General features: G+C 44.9%; 2 protein-coding genes across 3 annotated transcripts in view; one reads left to right on the plus strand and one right to left on the minus strand.

Moving 5' to 3' along the window:
- Nucleotides 1-21498, plus strand: part of plxnd1 (plexin D1) — a 64023-nt gene extending 42525 nt beyond the window's left edge. The window contains exons 19-36 of the mRNA XM_034591561.1: nucleotides 1588-1737; nucleotides 4052-4166; nucleotides 4880-4987; nucleotides 6511-6623; nucleotides 7693-7797; nucleotides 8984-9114; nucleotides 10419-10617; nucleotides 11034-11180; nucleotides 11343-11499; nucleotides 11852-11955; nucleotides 13549-13612; nucleotides 14873-14907; nucleotides 15515-15619; nucleotides 15804-15967; nucleotides 16067-16214; nucleotides 19161-19301; nucleotides 19401-19475; nucleotides 20461-21498. Coding sequence (XP_034447452.1) covers nucleotides 1588-1737; nucleotides 4052-4166; nucleotides 4880-4987; nucleotides 6511-6623; nucleotides 7693-7797; nucleotides 8984-9114; nucleotides 10419-10617; nucleotides 11034-11180; nucleotides 11343-11499; nucleotides 11852-11955; nucleotides 13549-13612; nucleotides 14873-14907; nucleotides 15515-15619; nucleotides 15804-15967; nucleotides 16067-16214; nucleotides 19161-19301; nucleotides 19401-19475; nucleotides 20461-20577 — 2178 coding nt within the window. The 3' untranslated portion in view covers nucleotides 20578-21498. The remainder of the gene's footprint in view (nucleotides 1-1587; nucleotides 1738-4051; nucleotides 4167-4879; nucleotides 4988-6510; nucleotides 6624-7692; nucleotides 7798-8983; nucleotides 9115-10418; nucleotides 10618-11033; nucleotides 11181-11342; nucleotides 11500-11851; nucleotides 11956-13548; nucleotides 13613-14872; nucleotides 14908-15514; nucleotides 15620-15803; nucleotides 15968-16066; nucleotides 16215-19160; nucleotides 19302-19400; nucleotides 19476-20460) is intronic.
- On the minus strand, nucleotides 16692-26073 carry LOC117765224 (rhodopsin-like). 2 transcript variants are annotated; one of them, XR_004614532.1, is made up of 6 exons: nucleotides 25624-26073; nucleotides 25338-25506; nucleotides 25038-25203; nucleotides 23817-24056; nucleotides 21864-22681; nucleotides 16692-16749 (listed from the first exon to the last, which is right to left on the minus strand). XR_004614532.1 is itself a non-coding variant. In XM_034591569.1 (5 exons), exons 1-5 carry the CDS (start codon nucleotides 25982-25984, stop codon nucleotides 22559-22561), a joined length of 1059 nt encoding a protein of 352 aa, XP_034447460.1. In that variant the 5' UTR covers nucleotides 25985-26073; the 3' UTR covers nucleotides 21599-22558. The 2 variants fall into 2 exon arrangements, 1 of the variants encoding a protein (XP_034447460.1); XM_034591569.1 differs by lacking the exon at nucleotides 16692-16749 and having other exon boundaries at nucleotides 21599-22681.
- Between the last annotated feature and the right edge of the window lie 423 nt (nucleotides 26074-26496).

Below are 26496 nucleotides of genomic sequence, written 5' to 3' on the forward strand. Positions count from 1 at the left end.
GGTCCTAGATAAAATCTCAGGTCAGCCCAAAAAAATTTGGAATGGAAAAGAAAGGAGAATTTATCACTCACGTTGTCTTTTTCAGACATCGATTTAATTCCTTATCAAAATAAAATGCTTTAGAAATGTTTCCAGACATCACTAATCCCTCTGGGGAGCATTAGGTTATCATAGCTGTTATGAACCAAACTTTACCTTCCAAGAATAATATGACTGCCCTTTGAAATACTTTAATGTAAATTAAATATGGAGACTTGCTAAGATGAAATTTGTCTTAAGTATGATACTTGATGCTGCTGACATTTAAAGGGGTATTCCAGCAATTTAATGTTGCACATAGTTAGGGCATCTAAAGAATATAAAGCAGCAAAAGCCAAGACATCCTGTGTTTTATTGTCTAGTATGAGTATAAGCGTATTGACAGCAGCCACCATGCCTAGGTTTGGTTTGGCATTTCTGTGCCGCCTTTCAGTTTTTTGTTTTTTAACAAAATGCTTTGAGAAAAGTGACAGATAATGTCATCCTTTTTTCCTCCTGGCTAAGCTTCTCTGTATCAATTCCAATTTATCATATGTACTGCCATACCTCAGTTTAGGGTAAAGAAATCATTGTGGACAGAAGTGGATACTGACAAATCCCCACGCACATTTTCAGATCTACCACAGAAGTGTCTGAGTTGTAATTGAGGACTTTTCTGTATCTCAAGCTCTCAAAACACTTTCAGCCGCTAATATCTAAGTACGTATTTATAGATTCGTCGACACATACAAATCTCAGTACACAGATTTTTTTTACTCGTCTACAAATCTGATTACACTAACATCATAGCCTGTATGAATTCGCAAATCTCAGCATCCATTTTTTCAGATTATTTACACATTTACAAATGTGATTATTCACACACGGATTGAGATTCAGTCAACTCTCCTTGGCCCCGTACGTAAGGCAACTTAATGCAGTTTTAATTGAACCCTCTGTGTCTTTTAAACTCCATGCCCCCAGTTTGTAACGCAGGCTTTCTATTTTAGATTTGCAGTGTCGAAGCCTAAGCTTTCATTAAGTCAATGACATCACAGTGACATGATCAGGGTCTTCTGCAGATCCCTCGGGAGCCCCCGCTCTTAGCAGTGAGAAGCGCGGCTTGGATTGACACAGGCCAGAGCCGGATTGGCAAAAGAGGCCCATTCAGCTTATTCCGACAGGCTCCTGTAAGAAGCCCTGAGAATGTTATTTTGGGTACCAGCAGGAATGACTGTCAGCAAGTTTGTTTGTAGAAAACTTGCCTGGCCGTATGGGAGAGGCAGCGGGAATGTTTGCTGCTTTAAGGTGAACTCTAGCCTAAACTGGATGGGTTTTCTGCTGGCTTCCTCTGCGCGACAGCTGCGTGACAGGCCTGCCACGGCTCCGCTTCTATTCCTGTAGATTTGTGAGTGTATACGAGAATGTAAGTGCTCGTACAGTATGTATGGCTTGTAGCTGCTTTGTTCTCTGTTCTGTATGAATGTTATCTGTGCCTGTTCAAAGCAGGCCCCTCTGGTCTCTTACCGCTGACCGGCTGACGGCTGTTTTTGTTCATTTCTGGCACAGAAAGGGCCGAGCGATCTGGAACTGCTGCCGGAGGAATACTCTGTCATGATTGGCTCCTATCCCTGTAACATCAGCTTCCATAATGACCAGCTGTTTCACTGCACTATCACCGGACTGCTGAGCTCCAACGAGAACGAGCTACCTGTCACCGTGAGTATACGCAAGCATGTAAAACACCTCGGTAAATGCAAATACAAAAACACACACACAACCTCATGTTGAAAATATTGCTTGATAGACCCTGTTAATATTAAGGATGTCACCCATCTGTCATACGCAACTCAAGCCAAACATTTAGTCACAATCCAGACCATCTGTGGTATCCACTGAAACAGCTTTGATCTGCACAAGCATGCACAACCAGTGATGTTTGTGTGTCTCTCTCTGTGCATTTTGAATAGCCTCTAGTCTGCGATCGTGCCACCATGAATCAGCAGTTCGAGTGGGCGGTGAGCCGTCACTATCTGCAGAACAATGCCAGAAAAGAACAGTGAAATGTTTACCGCTTACCCTTTATCTCTCTAATCCTCCCTATCAGTCCTTCGACCATCAGCGACACCGTCACCTATCTAGTCACACCGAGACCCGAGTTCTCTGAGATAGAGATGATAGCGGTCCTCACTGGTGTTTTTATTTGGTCTCCAAGTTCTCTCCCTAACTCTTCAAGGTCTTAATCAAGAAATGGTTGAGCCCTGCACAGTCCTGATAAAACCAGACTCTCTTCCCGCTACCCACGTTTCCCATCTGTTGTTGTCCATTCTGGTCTGTTGTGATAGGACTTTATTAAAGCGGGGGGGAGCGCTCATCTATATTTAAATATGAGCCAGACTGTGAGAGGTTTGGCAAAATAGCTCAGAAACATATGTTAGTCTCTCTGTGTGTGTCGGTCGAGCTGAACTGTAAGAACCGTTTCCTAATCTTTGACACAGAAATAGAAGGAAGGTTCTTCTCCCTCACCCTCTGTACCTGAGGCTCGCCCGAGTGGCCGCCCGCCCCCGTCTGTTTTTCAGGATGTCTGAGAATAAAACACAAGCAATTAGCAAAGACACAAAGGGCAGGGCAAGGGTCAAATGAGATGCCATAACACGAATGGGTGGGCTGCCTTTTCCTGAGCCCTGTGAGGATGATTTGTGTGCACGTTTGACAGGAGCATAAATACACAGCGGGTGTATATTTTCCTTTTTGTCGGCTCATTTGAATAAATTCATACATGTTGGGCTGCTGCATAGCTTATGGCCATTTGTGTTACTTCGCTTACTTTCGGTGGCAGGTCTATTTTTACATGTCTGTGCTGTGCTTGGCTCTGAAGTATGGCTGCGATGCAGAAGTGGATGTGGGGAAGCGGTGTTTTTCGTACCCTGAGCGAAACAGGAACATGGAACAATGGCATTTTCCCCTCCATTAAACCAAGCCTGGATGTTGGAGCCTCTGGATGAGCGCCTTCTCTCCCTGATAAATGAACACCTTGGACGAGAAAGAGAAAGAGGGGAATGAGAAAATAAGGAAAGAGTCCAGTGAGGCAGTTTCTCCCTCAGAGGCAGACCAGTGTAAGAGGGATTTGGTCTGAGGATTGGAGGCTTCTTTCTATAGTTATTTTTATGTATGTTTGGATTGGGGAAAGGAGAGGGAAGGATGTTGGGAGGCACCACAGAGACCCTGCTGACTAATCAGAAGGCAGAAGTGAAAGTCCTTTTCTTGTCACATCTGGGTTACTCTGAACTGCGTGACTCCTCCAGCTCGTTGCAGCAGGGAGACCATTTTTCAAAATCCACAGTGTAGGGTTTTTTCCCCCCATGTCTGCACCTGTGCCCATGAAAAAAATGATGCGTGCATGCGTGCAGATGCTTGTGTTTCCATTTAGCATGTGTTCCAGTACATGCGTTTTTGCACTGTACAAAGAAAATCCTTAATGCATCTACCGTCTCTCCTCATTACTGCTCTGTTTGCCTCTGCCTCTCGCTGTCTACGTCTTTGTCTCCCTCAGAATCTAATTTGCCTTATTGTTAGGATTGCAAATAACATAGTGTATACTTTACATATCCAGTAAATACTGTACAATAGTGTGCATTTTAGAATTTCCAAGACTAAAGACAGAATTTGACTAGAATCTGACAACCAAAGATCCATGGTCATACAATCATTCTACCTTCAGCTGAGGACGGCAGTTAAAAATACATGATATTTGATAGTAACAGACCTTGAAAAAGAAAACCATGTCCTATGACTAATACCTGCTGGAAAGTGTTTTTACAATACATTGTTTCTGTGTAAGCAGTTATGATGTTTTATTGACCAATCTCACCACTGAAATCATATGTTCTGTGTCATATAAATTCCCGAGGTTTGTACACAAATACACTTGAGGAGAGATACTTAAGGTTTTGGTTAGAATTGTGGAAGAAAAGCAATTAAAACAAAAAAATATTAGTTTGTTTCAGTTTGTTTTCTTCCTTTCTCTTTCTAGGTGCAAGTGGGAAACTTCCGTCACACCATCGCCAAGGTGCAGCTCGGTGGAAGTGAGCTGGCCATCGTGGTATCCATTGTTGTGTGCTGCGTGCTGCTGCTGCTGTGCACTGTGGGTAAGTTGTGTAGATGATCCAGATGATGGATGTGCTCCTGCTGCTGCAGCAATGGATGTTCCAGATGTGGAACAGATAAAAGGAATTTGGGCGTCATCGTTTCCTACACTTGCTTCATCCCTGAACAGTACCCGGTGCACAAAGACCTCACTGTTCCCCTCACTGTCTACTCGGCTTGTGTGTGTGTGTGTGTGTGTGTGTGTGTGTGTGTGTGTGTGTGTGTGTGTGTGTGTGTGTGTGTGTGTGTGTGTGTGTGTGTGTGCGTGTGTGCATGTGTGTGTGCACGTGCGTGTGTGCCTCTGTGCAGGGCAGGTGGATCAGGGGGAAGATTGGTGCTAATTTGGATTTTCTCACATTGCCCTGCTTTGATTTTTTTTTTTCACAGAGCAGTTTTTTTTCTTCACAGATTTTGAGTGTAACCTTGCTGGTGAAATAACCAGTGTATTTCAACATACAGAGTGTGATACATATGTTATATAATAATTCAAGCAAATATTCTATTTTCACAAATGTGTATTTCTGGCAAAAATTGTTCATTGGTAGATTCTACAAAATCAAACAAACATCCATGCTCATATTTTTTCACAGGCTCATAAACCATTTCTGAGCGTAATTTCATTCATTCAAAAGCTTCTTGAGCCGTCTCTAATCCCGGTATTATTTCCTGATTTACTGGAAGCTGTCAGTGTTATAACAGTCTTTGTTTTCCTCAGCTCTCGTAGTGTACTGCACAAAGAGTCGAAGGGCGGAACGCTACTGGCAGAAGACGCTGCTGCAAATGGAGGAGATGGAGTCCCAGATCAGAGAGGAGATCCGTAAAGGTGTGTTTTTACACCAAAACACACAAATACACGAACACACACCCACTTCCTTTGTGACAACTCTGTCATTGTTGTGGTTGAGACCACAAATTATGTTTTCTTTCTGTCCACATAAATGCGTGTGTTTGTCTTTTTATGCACGTCCGTGTGCAAAATGTGTGTTGGTTATTTTTCTTGTCTGTGGTGGGAGAGAGATACAACAGTTGACCGATTTGTGCCTAGTCAGCATGACTTCTAAAATACAGAGTGTGACAAATGATCAGCCGCACACAGACACACTCATCGCCACATCGTCTCTGCTTTGTCTAACCTATAAGTAACGAGGCCTGTGTGTTTGTGTGTGTGGTTAGTTCCCTGTGTCTGTCTGTGTGTGTGGGTGTCTAGTCCATCAGAGTGAAGCCGTGTGAAGGCCACTGCACGTCCAAGCACCCAGATTTATGGCGTAGAGATAGAGGGGACAGATAGAGAGAAAGAAATGGAGGGAGAGGGCGATAGGAGTGGGAGTCAGGATTGTGAGTACGAGGAGAAGCAGAAGCGTGGGAGGGAGAGGAGGAGGAGAGGAGCGGTTATTTAGTCAGATGACAAGGATAGATTTGTGGCCGAGTTCAGGGTAAGTGTGCTCAATGAATGCCATAGTTCTGCGCAGAAGAAAGATGTGTAAAAAGCAAATGAACGGGGGAGTGGGAAACAATGGGAAATTGACATATTCCAGGTTACAGGAACGGGAGTGTTTTGGTAGAAGTATGAATAGTGAGGCAGAGGGGAGATTCTGGTATTCAAGCCTGTTCCAGCTAATTGGGAGCTGACGGTTTAGAGGACGAGGTGTCCTCTGTGTGTGAGCAGGACGATAAATAACCGGGAGAAGTAATGAAATATGTTTGAAATCCCTTCTTCCTGGTCAAACACAGTCTGAAGAAACCGGTTTTGTAACCTAAATACGTCTCTCATCCTGCAACAGGAAGCACATCCCCATAAAGGGATCTCCAGCATCTCATTAGGAGGCAACATTATCCTCCCAGAAAACATGCTATCCAATTAAGTGGATACAATATTAGCATGCAGATTAAAGAAGTCAGTGTCTGGACATGCTGATACTGTTTCTGCATGTAAAACTTTAGCCTGCACACATGTTTTGGATGAAGGCCTCAGTCTGGATTTCGCTGCTCTGCTTGTCGTTTGGTAAATATTTGCCTGTATGCTGTGCTGAGCTGCTCAATCTGGCAAACAGAAAGCAAGAGAGAGAGAAAAAATGAAAGGATTAGTGTTTGGCGTATTTATTACAGAGCACCAGGTCGAGGAAATGAAATGATCTGATTCCACGTTTCTTCTAAAATATCTTTCAGATCCCAAAGTAGCCTGGGAGAAATTCGATGGATGTTGCGTTAGCCTGCGAAACACATTCCTGACTCATTTTGCTTAGCAACAAATGAAGCATGATGAACCAGATACAATAAACAACTGTGGTTTGACAAAAGTCCCGAGATTGATTCACTATTTGGTCTTGTTTTTTTTTATCCTTTCAGGCTTTGCAGAGCTGCAGACAGACATGACAGACCTAACCAAGGAGTTGAATCGCAGCCAGGGCATCCCATTTCTGGAGTACAAACAGTTTGTCACACGCACGTTCTTCCCCAAGGTGAGAACAAATATTTTTACCCGCTATCTGATCTAACTGGTGGACTGACAATGCCATTTTTCTCAATGGGGTTTACATTTTCTTTCCCCACCCACATGTCCCATTTCACTTCTCCCACCGCTTGTCATACTTAGCATAAAAATTCACCTTGGAACTTTTTCTAAACATAGAGTATATGTCTAGCTAAGTGAAGCTCAGTCTGGCCCCCTGCTGGAGAGTTAATGTGTTCTCCATAGGTAAGCATTTTTTCTAATGTGCAGCACTATGAAGGTAGAATGTGGGTCTATTTTTTCCACCGGCACAGACGAACACCACTCAGCGGGCTTTTGTCTGCCAACCACAGGCATGGACTCTCAAGGAGACAGAACAATGATGGGCGCTAAGTCAAGGAAACTTTCCCCCTGATTTCTCAAAACACACTTTACTCCACTCACACAGTTTTGCAAGTGTACAGACTCTTGTGCAACGGTAGCCTCGCTGGTTTGTTGCACTGGACAACGTTTTGGCTTTTGAAGGAAGTGAGAGGGGAGAGTGTTGAAAAGCTGCAAAGAGGGAAACATAAATTTAAGCATCTCTGCTTCCGCTCTCTCTCCATAGTTTTTCTGCTAAGACAGCAACCCGACTCTGCACCCTCCTTTTTTTCAATGAGCTTCTGGTTCTCTTAGATTACAGAAACACACACACACACACACACACATAGCAGTGTTAGACACTTACTCAGACAAAGATGAAATACAAGCCAAATGTAGCTGTTCAGAAATGACAGAGTGCACTGAAAGGCTGCCTCTTGGCTGCGAGTCAGTTTGTCTCTAAAGCCTTTAAGGCTCATGACGTGTTGTGTCACGGTGTCATGTTTCCTTTTCATGGTCAGTCAGGGCCCATGTTCAAGGCCTCTCTGAAGAAAATTCTTCCCTTTGGTTCCAAACTGCAAATTTACGGCCAAACTCTCAAGGCCAGCACTTTTTATATTTCCCCTGTCTATCAAGTTTTTACTCTACCTTTCCTGTGTCTATAACGAGAGCTGACATTGTGTTACAGTTCTCTCTGTGTTTATTTATGTGTGTTTCAGATGTGCTCTGATTACGAGAAGAGTCTTGTCCAGCCTGTCTACGAGACTGATGCTCTGGGCCCTCGAGTGCTGCCGGAGACCCACCCACTGCTGCAGGACTGGAAGGTGAGGGGTTAAGCCATTAGGATGATAGGTTACGTTGCTCTTTCTTGTGCCCGAGTGCCTTGAATTGGCTCCTTTTTCACTCCCTTGTTTCTCAACTGGGTCACACTGAAGCTTGTTAAGGCTTTGTGGTGAGCTCGTACTTGATGGCGAGAACAGAAAGGCATATTCGGCATTTTTGCCTTTATGGGCTTGTTATAATAAGTACCATGTCTCACTATGTGTTTGTGTGCCCTCCCATGTGTTTATTTGAACACTTACGCATGTCATTCAGTGGAGTCAAGTGAGGGGGACGCACAAAAAATGTTGAGCTTGTCAAACACGCTGCCCACGGAGTTGATGGCAGGTTGTTGACACACTTCTCACTGGACCCAATTCGACCAAATTGTGTGCGTTTCATTGAAACCCATCTCTAGTGTGTGTGTGCGTGTGTGTGACGGTAGTGAGAGCCATTGTATGAGGGGAGCGTGGGAGAGGGAGCGTGCACTTTCACTCCATAATGTGGATGATGTGAACGTGTGTGTGTGTGTGTGTGTGTGTGTGTGTGTGTGTGTGTGTGTGTGTGTGTGTGTGTGTGTGTGTGTGTGTGTGTGTGTGTGTGTGTGTGTGTGTGTGTGTGTGTGTGTGTGTGTGTGTGTGTGTGTGCGTGCGCACAATAGAAAGAGAGAAAGTAACGATTGTAGTGCTAGTTTTGGGTCGGCAGCCGGGGGAGTCTGTCTAACGGTGATGAAGTGCCTTGGATCCACATCGTCTTCCCAGGAAGTGTTTTCCAGGTCACAGCAAATAAATCTCATAGGCGGGCATTTATCTTAATGGACACCCCTGTTCTCCTTCTGTCAGGCTGCAAACCACACCATATGGCTGCAGTCCAGAGGGAAGACTCCATCTCACTGCTGCTTAGTTGCACCCATAGATAGGCCATACTCATTAAGCCGACTCGGCACATTTAGAGACAATCAAACACAGTCAGGGACCGCAGCACGAGATACAGATACTGTAGAGAGACCCAGAGAGAAGGATGTGCCCAAAGCAGCAGAAAGAAGAGCTATGGTAGCAAGATGAAGTGTTCACTCGACAGGTCGCACAAGACGGGAGGTGGTGAAGTAGATTAGCGAGTGTGCAGCAGGTGTGTAATGCGATTTTGGTGAAATTGTGCAGAGAAATAACTGTTTCACCCGTCTGTCATCAGTCCACCAACACAACAAAGCCCAACGTTGAGGAGGGCATCACCATGTTCTCCACTCTTCTCAACAACAAGCACTTCCTGGTCACATTTGTCCACGCCCTGGAACAGCAGAAGGACTTTGCCATACGAGACAGGTAACAGCTTCAAATAATTCACTGTATGCTCGACCATTAAATCTGTGGAATTTATTCAACTGAGTGACTTTTGTGAGAAAGATGTTGATTCAACACCATTTTTTGAGACTTGAGTTAGTGGTGGTATCGTTTCATTGAGGTGTTTTTAAGTTGCTATAATTAATAGTTTTATATTCACAATGGTTGTAGTCTCCTCACAGCAAGAATATTCTCAGTTTGGATGCCAGTTTTTCTACGGTCTTTCTGTGTGCCGTTTGCATTTTCTTCCCGTGTCTCCGTGGGTTTTCTCCTGGTACTCTGACTTCCTCCCAACGACATGCAGAGTCTCTAAATTTACCTTAGGTGTGACTGTGAGAGTGAATAATTATTTGTGTCTGTATGTTGGCCCTGTGAGATGCCAACGACCTGTCCAGCCTCTAGCTGATAACATGTTATGTGAAAGATGTGTCATGTGCTGATGAACCCACAGAGAATCATCAACCAAAAGAAAGCTCTGAAAAAGCTCCCTGTGCTATCTTGGTCAACACCAAATGTCAGACACACAGTTAGCATATAGCCAGTGAACATAATGGGAGCCTTTAGCGGCTGTAGAGCAAGGAGAATTTATTTATCTGTTTACCGGGACACCCAACCGGGAGGAGACACAAGGACGACCCAGAACTGACTGGAGGGATTACAAATCCCATCTGGCCTGGGAACACCTCAGGATCCCCTGCTGGAAAGCGTGGCTAGGGAGAGAGATGACTGGAATACCCCACTTGGCTGGATAAACAGAAAGCAATAGATGGATGGATGGATATTTTTTTGTAAAACTATTATATTGCATTGATACAAGACTAAGATTGTGTCTATGGCAGCTGTTTACATCATAACAGCATCACTTACTCTGCCTTTGTGTGTACTTGGTCATCTGTCACCGTAGCCGCCCCACAGTGCTGTTATGGTCCTGAAACTAGCCAGTCATTGTGGAGAATGAGATAAATTCCAGAGACGAGACCACATCCCTGGTGCAGCTCATAGTCAGCACTTACTGAATGATGTAGCCTCTCTCTCCTGGATTAAAGGGGCTTTGTTAGGGAAATCCCCTGCACCTCTGGTTTTAGTCACCCGGACACTCCCTGCATTAGATGAGGGCTTTATTTGGCTCTGCAGTCATAGGTGCTGGGAGGAGGAACCTTGTTGTTGTTTCTGTAATGTAGATAACATTTTTTTTCACCACTGACCACATGCTGACGGGGCCATGTTTGCAGGAGTATGTTTTTGCTCATCCGTCTGCTGTGCTAATCTGTTTTTTCATCCTTCAGATGCAGCCTAGCGTCTCTGCTCACCATCGCCCTCCATGGTAAACTGGAGTACTACACCAGCATAATGAAGGATTTGCTGGTGGACCTGATTGATGCTTCGGCGTCAAAGAACCCCAAACTGATGCTGCGCCGCACGGAGTCGGTTGTGGAGAAAATGCTGACCAACTGGATGTCCATCTGCATGTACAGCTACCTCAAGGTGAGGATAAGAAAGAGGAAGGTTCTGCAATGTAATGAGATGGATTTGTGAATACCCCCTTATACAACCACATTTAGATTCACCAGATTTGGATTTTCATCAAATTGCACCTATTTCCCCTACACATGTCAATTTTTTTTATTAAGATCCATAAAGGAAAATGTCTTATCTCACTATGTTGAAGAGAGAGAAAAAAAATGATTGGTTCAACCCCCTGATACGGAGCCGGACCAAAACTGAATGGATTTCTTCCCTGATACAACCCACATCCTTTCACTTAGTTTCATAGTGATTTGTCCAGTAATTTCTATATAATCCTTCTGACAAACCAAACAATGAACAGGGGGGAAAACTCCTCTGCGGAGGTCATAACAATGAAGCGCCACAGCTCTGAATCTTGACTCAATTGCTCACAGGAGACAGTGGGTGAGCCGTTCTTCCTGCTGCTGTGTGCAATCAAGCAGCAGATCAACAAGGGATCCATAGATGCCATCACAGGGAAGGCCCGCTACACCCTTAATGAGGAGTGGCTGCTCCGTGAGAACATCGAGGCCAAGCCACAGGTCTGATAACTCACTTACTCTTGCTCCATCTTTCACACCCTCACTTTTTTCTTAGCAGAGCTCAGAGGTCAATGTCAAACTTACAAATTCTATTAAGTTGACTGCTAGAAAGTTGACTGCAATACAAACCCGCTAATTTTTGTGTTTCCTTTGCTCTTGCAGAACATGAATGTGTCCTTCCAGGGCTGTGGCATGGACTCGCTACCTGTCAGGGTCATGAACACAGACACAATCTGCCAGGTGAAGGAAAAAATCCTTGAAGCCTTTTATAAAAACCTGCCATTCTCCCAGTGGCCCCGAGCCGAAGATGTAGACCTGGGTAAGAGCACATTTTCTCTGATTATTTCCATCCTCTCCCCTCCCCAACCCTCCCAGATATAGTAATCTCCTTTGCAAAAGGTCAATTCCCCTCATGAAGCTCAACCAACCTGAGGCTGCAATATAACAAATGACAGAATCCATCGAGGAGAGTGTACAGTCATAATCACAAAGAGTTATTGCTTTCAAAGGCTGTGGAGCCTGCAGAGCTGATTTGATTAATGGCCGCAGAATATTTCCACAGGTCGCGCCACGGAAAGCTGCCCTCTGTCGCACATATATTCTTTTCCAAATTCCGGATGAACTTGTCTAATATCACTTCCCTCCCTTCTCTCGTCTCCTCTCTCTTCCAGAGTGGTTTGACTCCGGCAGCAAAATTAAACTTCTGCAGGACCTGGATAATTCTACAGTGATGGAGGACGGACGAAAGAAGCTCAACACAGTCTGCCATTACCTGGTGTGTATGTGTGTGTGTGTGTGTGTGTGTGTGTGTGTGTGTGTGTGTGTGTGTGTGTGTGTGTGTGTGTGTGTGTGTGTGTGTGTGTGTGTGAGTGTGTGTGTGTGAGTGTGTGTGAGTGTACCTGTAAATCCCTGATATTATAAACAGACCCAACTGGGGTGTTGAAGGTGGGATATCACTGTAAATGGTGTCATTGGCTGTTCATGGGTGGAGGGTTCACTCTGCTACAGTTTGCTGAAAGTGTTTCAAGGCCATGTTTGTGTTCACTGTTAAACTGTGTTTCTCTTTATAATAGCATTGTACAGGTCATTTATTGAAGCTGACGCAAAGCTGCTGCATTCAAACTGTTGTTATGAAGAAGTCTGAATTTGGACTTTAAAGGTTCAGTGTGTAAGATGACAGTGATGCATGAATATATATAATAAATATAATAATAATATAATATAAAAAATAATCCTAGTGATGTTTTCACTAGTGTGTAAATCATCTAAATTGTACGAATCAAAGGTGGGATGAGAAGACATCACTTTAAAAAACTGCCAAAGAGATCCCTAATGAGCCATATCTATTTACTCTGATATTGGGTGTGTCAGGCACACAATAGAATGTTTTATTTATGAGTTAACTTTACAAAAAATACAGAGAGTCTTATGAGGCACTGTACATTCAAGGTATAAATTTAGTTTCTTCTATCTCTTCGTGTGATCCCAGACTGACTCCATAATGATCTGGGCTCTCTGGGGGGCAGAAAATCTATTGCATTGTCAATGTTTCTGAAGATGGTTCTTTTTGCCTCCGGCTGTGTGCTGTGGCTCATTGTCATGCTGCAGAATTTATTCGAGACCAATCAGATGCCTCTGTGATGGTGTTGCATGATAGATAAGGATATAAACATCTTGGGCTCTGTTTCTGCTTCCTTAAGACAGCAATACTCCAACAATGTGTCCGAACACGTCTCAATTTAAGACAATCGACATTTGCTATTGACAGCTCGACAGAAAAACTGCATTTCATCAGTGTGAAACCTGCAACTACCATGTGCATCCTTCTTGACAACAGTTTTGTAAGACAGGGCCACTGAAGTGTCTCAAACTTGCCAACAAGAAGAAATGTCATGTGGTGGTATTCCATTAACAATATCTTTTTGTGCCTGTGTGTTTGCTTATGTCTGCATTCATTTGTGCATGAGTAAGCAGAAGTTCAGTGCCTCTCGACCTTTGACCTTGTACCTGTACTTGTTAAGTGCTCTGTTTAGTTTTCGCTGAGCCGTGGGGACGGAGCTGTGAAAGCAGCGAGCTGCAGCTTGTACTAACAGTCTGGGTTCACTGGCGAGGCTGTTAAATCCGTTTCACTAGGAGTTGACTTTAATGAGTTCAGCCAGGCTCAGGCAGACTCGCCACCACCCTGGATACACGCGAGACCAACACACATGTGTTCAAACCAACATATGCACCTCTCAACACCGCACTCCCCTTGAGGGCATGCTTAATGATGCTGTTCTGGTGCACCCTGGCTCACCCTTGACCCTGTGCCCTATGTCTTCTCCCATCCCATCACCCTCCTCCTCTTCCTTCCTCTCTATCTTCACAGATCCCGGAGGGGGCATCACTAGCCATGAGCATGAAAGACAAGAAAGAGAACACCCTGGGGAGAGGTACATCACCTTCGAACACACCCACTCCCTGTCGCTTTGTCACCCAATCTCACCCACCATTGGATAAATACACGCACTTGCTGGATCGCAGGAAACAGCACACGCTCAGTTGATCACAAGAACACGATACGCTCATGTAAACACGTATGAAATCACACACCCTCCCTTTCCCAAAAGACACAGCGGCCATCTAAACACACTCCCACCTCATAAATCACAACACATACTCCCCTGCCTCACACAGGAGTCATGCTGCTGCCTCAGTCAGAACTCTTTTTTCTGTGTTATAGATGTATTCCATTAGCAAATGTCAGCTTGTGGGGAAAAAACAAAAGTTGGCCCATTGTCCAGCCTCAAGCTGTAATATAATGACTTCTCTGCCTGTTGACAGATTAGTTTACATGCAGCCTTTAATGGGCTTGTCCGGTTGCTGTCTAAGGTCTACCTTACATAATCAGTACCAGCCCAGAGCTCAGTTCTGCTGCGGCTCTGTCCATCAGAGCCTCTGCTCTCATTCATACTGCGCCAAAAATAGGCTTATGTGCTCCAAACCTGGCTCCGGCTTCAAAGCGTCAGGGGGGTGTTATGAAAGTGTAGTGCTCCCTGGCTAATATAAAACACTGTCCTGCCTGCCTGCGATCAGTGCTGAGGGTCTGGACTGAGGCCCGATGGGCAGAAGCATCGCTGGCAGAGCCGCCTGTAATGAGAACACACACCATGTATTTGTGTGTTTGTACGCATGCCTGTCTTTGTTTTTGCTTGTGTGTTTGTGTCTGCGTATGTTCTTGAGTTTGGACATGCGTCTACATGCGTCCTCATATTTGCTCATGCATTTGTATGAGTGTGTTTGTGCGCAGACCTATATATAAACCAATGCAGTTTAATGCTCTTTCCCAGCGTTGGCCCAGCATTACCATCTCATTACACCGGCTCCAGAGCCAATCACAGACTCTGTGTGTCTGTCTCCCCTAATCTCTCTCTTTTCTCTTTCCTTTCACTCGTAATCTTTCTCTTTCATTCTCTCAGACAGCTCCCCTCCCCTACCGGCCCACAGTCCACCTTAATCACTTTCTCCTCTTGCATGTACTCTATCTCCCTCGCTCCACTGTCACTCTCGCTCTTGTTTTTTTCCTCCCCTGTACGTGTCACACTCCCCTGTGCACCCCCCCTCCTGTCTCCTCTCATTCTCTCAGGTCTCCAACTTGCTGATTGCACATTGTTTCATGCTGTGTGTTTCTTTTTTTGTCTCCCTCTCCTCAGCCAAAGATCTGGATACGGAGAAGTATGTACATTTGGTGAGTATCTCATCATAGGTAATTGGAACGCGTCGTTAAATGTTCACTGAATTTATCGCCAGAGGGTTTTTCCTGTGCATGGCGGCGTTAGTCAGGCTGGTGACAGAGAGAATGGGGGTGAATGGAGGTGAAAATGAAAGCTGCTGAGAGGACATGACAGCACTAATGCCGCTTAAGTTCCTTTATAAACGTTAGCTAAGATATGGGCCCTTTGACTTTAGAATAATGAGTTCCTTGGAATACAATTTGCCGGGTGACTAGTTAGTTTGACAGGACAGTTCTGTTATCCGTTTTTTGAGACACAATTGGCTGGAATTTGTCTCCTTATTCTTCCCTAGACCCTATTTAGACCTGTATGAGCAAGTTAGAGACATGATCCTGTACACAGCCAAAAGAAATTCCCATACCCAACCACTTCCTCTATTCTGTATGTTTCAAAATACCCTGATGTTGTTTCTGGATCATGTGTCTAATGCATGAGACAATGAAAACCCCCTCAGACGTCTGAGACTGCAGAGACAATGGAGCATTCATTTGGGTACTTGTGGGAGTTTATTGCTTCACCCTGTGTACAGTATGTTGACCTTCGGCATCTGTTGTGTTCCAGGTCCTACCTCACGATGATCTATCGGACAACAGGAGGTCGCACAGACAGAGTCATCGCAAGAAAGTCCTGCCTGAAATCTACCTGACACGCCTGCTGTCTACCAAGGTGAGTAGAAATAAGAGGCTGCAAACAGACTTTAGACACAGCTAGATATCTATCTCCTTGTTCTATGTCATCTTTATATCGCCCATATTAACCTCAGGAGCCTTCTAGGCATTCCTACATCACGTTAAACCGTGTCACTGTGTGCGAGTGTGTGTGAGCCGCCTTTCTCCCTTTATCTCCACAGGGAACTCTTCAGAAGTTCTTGGATGACCTCTTCCAAGCCATCCTTAGCATCCCTCCGGAGCGCCCCCCTCTGGCTATCAAATATTTCTTTGACTTCCTGGAGGAACAGGCTGACAAACGGGGAATCACAGACCCAGACACCCTGCACATCTGGAAAACCAACAGGTAGACGACTTAACCCAATGCTTAAAGGCCCCCTTTGGGTACCTCACTGTTTGTGCAAGGCTTTAAAAAAAGGCTTTATCTCTCCCCCCCTCTGTGCAGTTTACCTCTGCGTTTCTGGGTGAACATCCTGAAGAATCCCCAGTTTGTGTTTGACATTGATAAGACGGATCACATGGATGCCTGTCTGTCTGTCATCGCCCAGGCTTTCATCGATGCCTGCTCCATTTCTGACCTGCAGCTCGGCAAGGTGAGTCTGTCTGTCTGATCAGGGGCTTTCTTTGGACAACCCCCTCATTATTCTTTTGTCTTCCATTGAAGACAAAATTAGCTATCAGCAGTTCCTGTTTGCACCGTTGGATGTATAGATAATTATCACTGAATTAATTTGATACCAAAGAAAACTTGATGAGACATGTTTAGGAGTCAAAAGGAGCGTTTTATTTATTGGATTTCTCAGGGATTTATGGATGTTTACTTCCCACGTATATATCATCCGTTTCCCTCGCTCCCCTGGGCGGGGGTGTGCCACAACATGACAACCTCTGATCCGTCACACTGTTATTATTATTATCACTTTTATATTTACCTATATTATTAAATATTAAATACATGATGGGTTATATATCTGTGTCCATCCATCTCTCTGTATTTCTGCCTGTATGTGTGTAACATGCACTCACACACACACACACACACACACACACACACACACACACACACACACACACACACACACACACACACACACACACACACACACACACACACACACGCACACACACCTAGTCCCCCTGTGAACCTTCATCCCAAAGCCTTCAGACTGTCAGCTCCATCTACTTCTGCTCATGTTATTTCAGCCCAGTCGGCTGATCCAAGGTCATGAGCACCAGGGATCCCTTTTTGGTGCTGTGAGCGAGTTTGTGTGTGCAAGTGTGTATTCTCGGGCGTGCATGTGTACGCCTGTCTATGCCTGCCTTGTGTGCGTGTGTGTGTTCGGTGTGTGTGTGTGTGTGTGTGTGTGTGTGTGTGTGTGTGTGTGTGTGTGTGTGTGTGTGTGTGTGTGTGTGTGTGTGTGTGTGTGTGTATGTGTGTGCTTGCATGTCAATGTCGTCACTGCTCACAAATCCGTCTCATCCCTCAGACACCGTGACCCTGGGCACGCTCTGCTTCCTGTCTCTCTCTGACTGGCTTCCTCCCTGGAGGAAGTCGAGGACTCATCAAATAATGCTTCTCTTTCACAGAGAAACTCTCTGATTTATATACCTCTCTTCGGTGCCAAAGCCAGTGCGCTCAAATAGCAGCAGTATTCACGTGTGCATGCAGGGGGAAACGTACCTATGGACCAACAGCTCTGAGATGTTTTTGCTCAGTGTGTGTGTGTGTGTGTCTGCAGCCTCCTCATTAACTTGTCGCATCTGGCTTTGCACACACACAGTGTTGTGGAGTCACCAGGTTCAAGGATATGGCCACATTTTCTCCTGTAGGCCAAGGAGACTGACATGACACATCGCTGCATTTCCCTCATGTGTTCACAGTCGCTTGTTTGTGTTTGAGTGTGTGTGATGGCCGCGGGACAGGGGAGTGAAGGGTACGGGATCTGGATTAGCAGGAGCACAGCAGGGGTGAGAGAGGTGGGAAACTAAGCAACTCTCGCTGTTTCCACGGAAACCTTCTTATCTGGCAAAATGCAGACATGGAGGGCCACGGGGTCACAGGGGGGTTACCGGGCAGATGGTGGACCAGCAGGAAGTGACCTTGCGGACAGGAAGCCAGAGGGTCCTGAATCAGAAAGAGCGACTGTGGCCGCAGCCGTTCAGTCCCGCCAATACCTTTAACACACACATACAAACACACATTAGGTGACACAAATAACTCACGACACATAGAAATAGCGAGGTGCGCTGTAAGCACATTCACTGAAGCTAAAAGCTGAGGCCGCCCGTCTCTTTTCCTCATCTTTCTCCCTGTCCTACTTTTCTCTGTCCCTTTCACACACACACACACACACACACACACACACACACACACACACACACACACACACACACACACACACACACACACACATTGAGCATCTAAAGACCTGCACACACCCACTCGCAACAGTAGTCACCACTTAAACTCGAATATGCCCACTACCTCTTAGCCCGGCCACTTTTCTTCCTGCTTGAATGAGCACCAGTGCGAGAGCCTGAAAGTGACTCTGGAGAGAGTGGCAGAAGTATGAAGGAGTATGATTTCGACTGGAATGTTCCTTTTCCAGCTCTGGCTTTTTCAGTCTCCTGTTGTGAGGAAAGGAAACGGTTCCCTCCCTCCATTGTCTCGTTTTAGTCCGGTTCAGACAGAGTCATCGACAAATAATATCCGGTATGACTGAACAGCTCCTTATTCGGACACCAGTGGTAGAAGAAGTATTAAAAGAAGAAGAGGGAATTCCCAGGGAATTATTCATGGATTTTCATGAGAAAAATCTGGCACATTTAGGAAACTGATATCTCTGAGTGTGTAGCAGTGCAGCTTGATTGAATTGCAGGGCACTGTTGGGTGATATGAGTTTACTGAGTGACATTGCAGTTGGAATTTCATTGAAAAAAGACATTTTAAAGTTTCAGCTGGTCAACCTTTATTAAAATCCTTTATTTACTATAATTATAAGATATATAATATAATCATATTTTATAGAATGATCATACATTTTTTTCAATTAAAATCTTTATTCTTAAACTAATTAGTTACTTTAGCTTTCAGTCAAATGTCGTGAATTAAAAGTTCAGTGTTGTTCCCTGATGTAAAGTATCATAAAATGAAAATAATAGCACAAGCTCAAATAGATTTATAGTCCGATTTTTCCAGAACGTGTTCAGTCATCAAACTGCCTCTCGTAAATGATGCATATGAACATTCCGACATCTCTTCCCTGCTACACTGCTGAGTGTTTCAGGAAATTTAGAAGCCAGCTTCCTCCTGTGATCGCATTCAGTTGTTTGTGAATTTAGAAAATTGATCTTAATTTGTTCCTGTTTGGATCTGAGGCTCTGCCAAGGAGTATGTGAGGTCACGGTCTGTCTGTAACAAGCTGATTCAGATTTGTTCCACAGCACCACATGAGCAGAGCCACACCGTGCCAGAATAATATTAGTTAAAAGCAATGATACGAGTCTCCTGACTGAAATGCGTGTGTTTTATTTTGCAGGACTCCCCGACCAACAAGCTGCTGTATGCCAAGGAGATCCCGGAGTATAAGAAGAGGGTGCAGTGCTACTACCGGCAGATACAGGAAATGGCGCCTCTCAGTGAGCAGGAGATGAACGCTCACCTGGCTGAGGAGTCACGGGTGAGTCAAGTGCTCAAGAATGTTACTTTGTGTTTGACGCATGCATGTTTTTACTGTGAACTTAAATCTAACATAACACTCTATTGTGTGCCTCTGCAGAAATACAGGAACGAATTCAACACCAACCTGGCCTTGACAGAAATCTACAAATATGCCAAAAGATACAGACACCAGGTGAGAGGAGAGATTCTTATGCTACGTCCCTGTTGCTCTGATCTAAGATCCAGATTAGATATGAACTCGTGTTTAAACTGGCCCTCAGTTGGTCCCTTTCACCATATTGAGTTTCACAGATGTGTATCAGAGACGTATCACAGTGGAAGATCTTGTGCATGTTGAGAGATGAGTTAGACTATAAATAGCTTCTCACCAAATGTCTGGACATGTGTCTACACTAAGTAGCCAATTTATCTCTTTAAATGTTGAAAACATCAGATGTGATCACTCCTCCGTCCAATCCTTCCTTCCAGCCCACATACACTTCACCTTTTACTTTAAGCAAACAACAAGCTGTTTACCTTCTCTTTATCCACCCCCCCTCCTGCTTTATGGCAGTTGCTGTTCCATATCTCCTGTTTCACTTTGAGCTGGGCTGCTACAAGCCCCGGCTGTCCTCCCCCAGTGTTTCCTCACTGCTGTGACTATTCTCCGGAGAGGCTTAGTCAGTGGTGACTGTGCCTTAATGGAGCGCCCTCATGATAATTCAGTTTAGCTGCTTTCCCCTGTCATGCTACTGTACTGACGTGGGCCAGGGGCTTAGCCTCGGATTCACAGAGCTCTGTGAATGGCCCCCTGATTGCCTATTCTCTCGCCCCGGCTCAGTTCGCTCTGCCTGGTAGCACACTGCCGCTAAGAGCCCATAAATCCCACTGACACGGTGACAACTATTTGGGCGTGAAAAAAAACACAGCAGTTGTGGGTTTTGTAAATATGTGAAGAGCTTTTGTGGTGTGGAGGCATGCGTGAAGGAGAGGCTGAAGCACTCTGCTCGTTCCACTGCTGCTCACTCCCTCTTCTCTGACGTTCAGCTTTCTATGTCCAGGCAGGTGGCTGATTCCCTCCCTCTCCCAGATAGATAGATAGATGCATGAATGCTCAACAGCCACCGAGAGTCATCTTTGTTGTGTCTTTCTCTTTTTTGTGTCTCCGCCCCGGTCAGGTGGTGAGTGCTCTGGAGTCGAACCCCACTGCACGGCGCACTCAGCTGCACCACAAGTTTGAGCAGGTCATTGCCCTTGTGGAGGACAACATCTACGAGTGCTGCAGCGAAGCCTGAACCCGCCAGCCTCCTCTACTCGCCAATCTCTTTCTCCTGCTCACAGCTGCCTCTCTCCCACCCACACGGTCACTCGGGAATTTCGGGCCACTGTGGAGTTCGCCTTCATGAGCGGCATTGTTATTCCCACAGACTCTCACAAGCGTGGAAAGTGGCAGAGCGAGGGACTTGAACCTGCCTCTTCCGGGGTTATACACTCGCGAGGTGTTCCTGATTTCATTTGGGACCGCCGAGCAATTTCCCCAAATATTTCCCCATGACACGGGCAGAATTCCAGTCCAGCTATACTTTAGAGGGAATGTGTAGAAGCTTGGAGATGAGGCTTTTTTTTTTTCTGGATGTCTTTACAGTTACTGGGAGCTACAGGAAGCCCTGGTGGCGATCTTAACGCACTGAACCCTCTTCTGAAGGGAACGAGCCAATGATGCACTGTACTGTATTATAATGTCCATAGCAATATTTATAGATGTGTTATAATGCTTTCAGGTGGCCTGTTCATCAGGATGAGTAGGAACGGCCCTGATGAACTCCTCATTTCCTAAAGCCTGCACTGTTCTCAGGTGTGATCGGTGAAGATGGGCGACTGGCTCCCATCGGTGCTCTGAACAATTACGTCCCAATGTGCTCTGCAGGTTGATGATGGGTTGAGGAGGAGGTGAGAGAGAGAGAGCTATAAGTGACTGAAATCAAATGTTATGTGGTTCACTGGGAAGAGCTGCATCAGTATAGAAAGTGTCGATCAGTGTTTCTTGTGAACAGATGAATATCATGTCGGATTCTGACCAATTTTAAAAGAGGGAAATTTACATTTATGAAAAAACATGAGCTCAATATAATCCGAGGAGAGACTGTATTTGTGATGCCAAATGACTTGTTGGAGTTTGTGGAATAAAATTGCAGTATTTAGAATTTTAAAATGTCTAATAATTACAACATTTATTGTACCAAGTCTCAGAGTGCTTCATTTCTTTAAGCATTGCAGTGATTTTTGACATTTGAAAAGCATTAGGATTTGGCCTGTTACCCCGTAAAAAAAACCACAACCTAGCATCTGGAATTCCTTAGAGAGGCTTGTAAATGTTCTCATGATGGAGCGAGAGAAGGAAAAGTCATGCAGACATTCAACTTTGTTTTTAATGCAGGAAACATAACAACTTCCACAATATCCTAGCCTTTACACAATATACAAAACAATATCCCTTTCAATTCACACACTGGCATTCTGACATGAGCTTGAATACATAAACATCCACCACACACACGCACACACACACGCACACACGCACACACACACACATCCAGTCTGTTGCAGGAGGCGTCTTCTCCCTGCAGAAGCTCGCTCCAGGTCCATCTGTTTACACTCATGTCTCAGTAAATGCTGAGAGCAAACTAACCCCCTCAGCGTCATCACCGTAAAGAGAAAAAGACACAACGAGAGCAGAGGACACTTCTGTCTGATGCCTTAAAAAACACGAGAGTCCTAAACAAATTCATGACGAATCTCAACTAGATATATTCACATGAAGTTGATTGTTGAAAGCGGGAATTTGGGGAGGATCTATAGCTGTAACTTGAGTGAGAAATTATTAAATCATGCGGTGTGTATTCATTTGTAGTAGATTTTCTTTAATAATGTGTCTTTTACGAGGAGGGGGCGGCCGTGTTGAGCTTGGAATGTGTTCAGTTGGATCTTCACGCGGAGACCGCCCCCCCATGGTGCCGGGTTAAACTCCATAAAAGCCAGCTGAACACGTTCCATGATTAAATGGATTGAGAAGACACACGCTGGCTCTTGAGTGTGTCGGTGTCGAGGTGTCGCCGTGCCACTGCACCGGAGACACCTGGAGAGGTAAGTCGAGAGGATTGGCCTATTCAACACACAGGGCTGCTTGGCAGTGGAGGGTCCCCCAGGGTCGTGCAGGGACAGATGGGACGTGGAAGAGGACGAGCTGTGGGGGGGTTTGGTGGCGGTGTGGGCAGGTCAAGCGGGGGCCACCTGGCTGGTAGACACAGATGAAGTCTGGGTTTTAGAGACGGCGGCAGCCTCATCGTCTCCAAACGGGTTCTTTCCACAGCACACCGTGGTGATCATGCAGTTTCTGAACTGGAAGAAAAATCAGGAGAATCAGAATCACATTTATGCAGTAGAGGAGGAAGAACTCAAACATTTTATGTGAGTACAAATAGACAAAAATGTACTCAAGTAAAAATTCCATATAAACCTTTCTACTTGAGTAAAAGCAAGGCAGTACCTGCTTTTAAATGTACTTAAAGCATTACTAGTACTTGCTGAGTGAAGCTTATTCCCTAATTTAACTATTATATTATTATGGCTGAGTCTCAGTAGTGAATCTATCTCAGGTGCTGCAGGAGGCGGGGTCTAAAGTTATGTTTTAAAAATATATAAAGACAATGTGAACATGTAACACTAAGCTTTGTAAAAATTTAGTGGTCTTAAGTTGCTGATGTATGCGTTGGAGTAAAAGTGAAAAGTAGCTGAAGAGATATGACTTGAGTAAAATGAAAAATGTGCTTCAATACAGTAATGAAGTAAATGTACTTTGTTACATTACACCACTGCAGTTATTATACACTTTCAATCAGTGGTAGAAGAAGAGTTCAGATGGTGTACTTAAGTAAAAGTACCAGTACATGGTTAAAATACAAAATGTAGGAGTACAAATATATTATCAGCAAAATGTAGTTTACATGTCAAAGGTACAACTAATTGTTATATAGTATAAATTCCCTGTGACTGATGATCGGCGCTTTTGTTGCTACAAAATGATTTTAAAATATGTTGCTGCACAAATGTTTACATTATATCATTTTTAAATAAATCATTATGTATAATCTTGTACATCAAGTCTTGAACAGTTGTTTAGATCAAAGTGAGGAAATGTCTCTTAACTCGACTGAGGCCCCAACTCTGCTTATTTTTCAGTAATGTTTCACAACCCAAAAAGGTTGAGTGCCACCACTTGAATTATTAACGAGGCATTTTCTTTTACACGCACATTATATATTTTTAATGTAACATGTTAACCTGAAATCAACTGTCAGATAAGTAGTGTAGTAGTAGCAGCGGCTGTGCTGTAAAAAGTATGAAGCAGCATTAAATGGAAACACTTAAAGTACAAGTAGCCTAGAATTGTACTTAAGCACAGTACTTGAGTGTGTAGTTTTCACTCTCTCTTATACCTAATAAGAATTAACCCAGGAAGCTGTGCCTCACATACCTGTCTGTTCAGCAGGATGTAGATGATGGGGTTGTACAGAGCAGCACTCTTTGCGAAGAAGGCGGGAGCCGTCATGAACACCGGGCCGAACTCGGTCCCCTGATTGTCGAAGATGTACCAGGCCACGGTGGCGTAGGGCACCCAGCACACCAGGAAGGAGATCACCATGACGATGACCATGCGTGTCACCTCTCTCTCGGCCCTCTGGGTGGTTTCAGACTCCTGCTGCTGGGCCGCGGCCTGAGCACAGACAGATGCAGCTTAATTCGTAAAAGCACTAATCTGCTAATACTGTAACTAATACTAATGGAAAGGTAAACAAAAGGATCAACCTATCACTAAAACAAAACAATTAAACACAAACAGACAGAGATTTTAATCAAAGGACAATGGGTATGGAATCCAAAAGAAAGCAGTCATGTCTTCTGATGCTCGTAAAAATTAGTTTGTGACTGTTATGGTTTCAAAATCAGCAGTAAAACAAAGTGGGAGTTCGTCATTAACGCTCCAGTTACACACGCAACTCAGTGGAGTCCAAACCTCCGCTAAGGCCCAACAGTCCCCTTATGAAACATTTAAATTCACTAGATCCAGATTTTTATTTGGATCTGCACCAAACTGCACAAACTCATTCTTTCAACAAGATCCATAAATTATTCTCTGATTAAATCAACGAAAATGTTGAAAAAACGCCCCCCAAACTTCCTGGTTCCCTCCCCTGATCTGGATCTGCACTGAAATGTAATGAGCTTTTTCCTCCGGTTGTGTCATTGAAATTGGTTTAATATATTTTTCACGTAATCCGGCCAACGAACAAACAAAGAGAAAAACAGAACCTCGTTCGTGGAGGTAAACATGTTATAATAAATCCCCAAAATGACAGATTGAGCCATTACGAAACAGAAAGGCATAAGAAAGTCACTTCTTATACATTATCAATGTGGTGGTGCTATTATTAATGAGGGCATCAGGGTGACACAGTGAGTCGGCAGACTGCCCTTCAGCTTGAGGACCTGGGTATAAGCTGATATTTTGGCAATGATCTGCCCTCCTGAAGCGTCCTTGAGCCATTAAAGCCCTCACATCTCCAGAGTCTCTGCTCCGTGTGGAGGTGAGAGCACCACAAGGCAGAGACAGAGAAAAAACGAATTTCTCTGCAAGGATAAACAAGGTTTCACATCCTCATTATTAATATTAAATGTGACAGTGGCATTTTCTTACCGCTCGCACGGTGCAGAGCAGGCGACCGTAGCAGAAGAAGATGACGAAGAGGGGGATACAGAAATGGAGGACAAACATATAGATGACGAATGAGGTGTTGTGGATCTCCGGCTTGGGAGTGTAGTAGTCGATCCCACAGGAACACTGCATTCCCTCTGGGATGTATCTGCAGCCACACGAGATAATAATCTAAGCATTTCCATCAACACTATCACACACAATATTTGTGGCCAGAGGAAGTGTGGAGAATACAGAACTATAGTCTCCCAGGTGCTTTGTTGTGCAGACACTGAAACATACCGGGACCATCCCATCAGAGGAGGTGCAGCGCAGGTCAGGGCCATGATCCAGGTGAAGGCCAGCCCGGCGATGGCATGTTTTTCCCCAAAGCGGAAGTTAGTCATCGGCTTACAGACCACAATGTAGCGCTCGATGGCCAAAACCACCAGAGACCAGAGGCCGATCTCTCCTGAGACGTAACACAGAGCAGGTTCACATTTAAATAGTTTGGTTTAAAAAGGATAAAATGATAAACATACCACATAGCTGAATTCATACACCATATCACATGTTATCTCTCTCTCACCTCCCAGAGTGGCGAAGAATCCTTCAATGTTGCAGCCGCTGACCCCTAAGATGAAATATCCATGCAGGGCCGTGTACAGAGTGACCGTGAACCCCCCGACGACCATGAAGAGGTCGGCCACCGCCAGGTTGAGCAGCATATAGTTCAGAGGGGTCCTCAGCTTTCTATGTTTCACGGTGACATAGAGGGTGAGGAAGTTGATGGGGAAGGCGGTGATGATGAGGAATAGCATGTAGGCGGCCAGAAGAGAGTACTTCCAGGGCTCGGCCAGGTAGTACTGCGGGTGATCAAATGGGCTGCGAACCACCCCAGTCTTGTTGGACATGGGGACGTAAAAGTCGAGTCCTTCTGTGCCATTCATGGCTGCTGACGGTGATGGTTCCTCTTCCTCGGAGACCTTTACGCCAGGTGGAACAGAGAAAGGACAGACGCAGGGATGGACCTCGTGGAAGTAAGGTGTCGTCTGCAGCCCTCCGAGGAGGCGCGGCACCTTTTAACAGGCCGGGCGGATTAGGGATGTGCGCGGAGCAAAGTGTTAGCAGAGATGGAATTAAGACCCTCAATCTCAGCCTCCCTCTCTCCCACTTTCACACATGCATACACACAAAGCATTACAGGAGGAAACTCTCGAAATAGCAGTGCACTATGTTAAGCATTTTCAGAGTAATTGGTTACAGCTATGGATATTCATACCCCACCAGCACTGTCATGTGCATCAATGCATCATCAGAGTGAGATGAGAGGAGAGAGTAGGAGGATGGCGAAGAGGGAACCAGGCTCTGTGATTTAAAGCATTTAGAGTGGACACACTACAAATGACATTTTTTGAGTAATCCAACTTATTTAGATCATGAAAGCCTAATCCCTCACCAC

The sequence above is a fragment of the Hippoglossus hippoglossus genome, chromosome 7 (assembly GCF_009819705.1).
Source record: "Hippoglossus hippoglossus isolate fHipHip1 chromosome 7, fHipHip1.pri, whole genome shotgun sequence".
Lineage (NCBI taxonomy): Eukaryota > Metazoa > Chordata > Actinopteri > Pleuronectiformes > Pleuronectidae > Hippoglossus > Hippoglossus hippoglossus.

What these genes read in the sequence shown, in the direction of transcription:
- LOC117765224 (XM_034591569.1), bottom strand. Translation starts at nt 25,984, where the DNA reads ATGAATGGCACAGAAGGACTCGACTTTTACGTCCCCATGTCCAACAAG. An exon ending in ATTCTTCGCCACTCTGGGAG is followed by an intron (nt 25,507 to 25,623) that starts GTGAGAGAGAGA and finishes GTTACGTCTCAG; the next exon opens with GAGAGATCGGCCTCTGGTCT. An exon ending in ACATCCTGCTGAACAGACAG is followed by an intron (nt 22,682 to 23,816) that starts GTATGTGAGGCA and finishes TTTTTCTTCCAG; the next exon opens with TTCAGAAACTGCATGATCAC.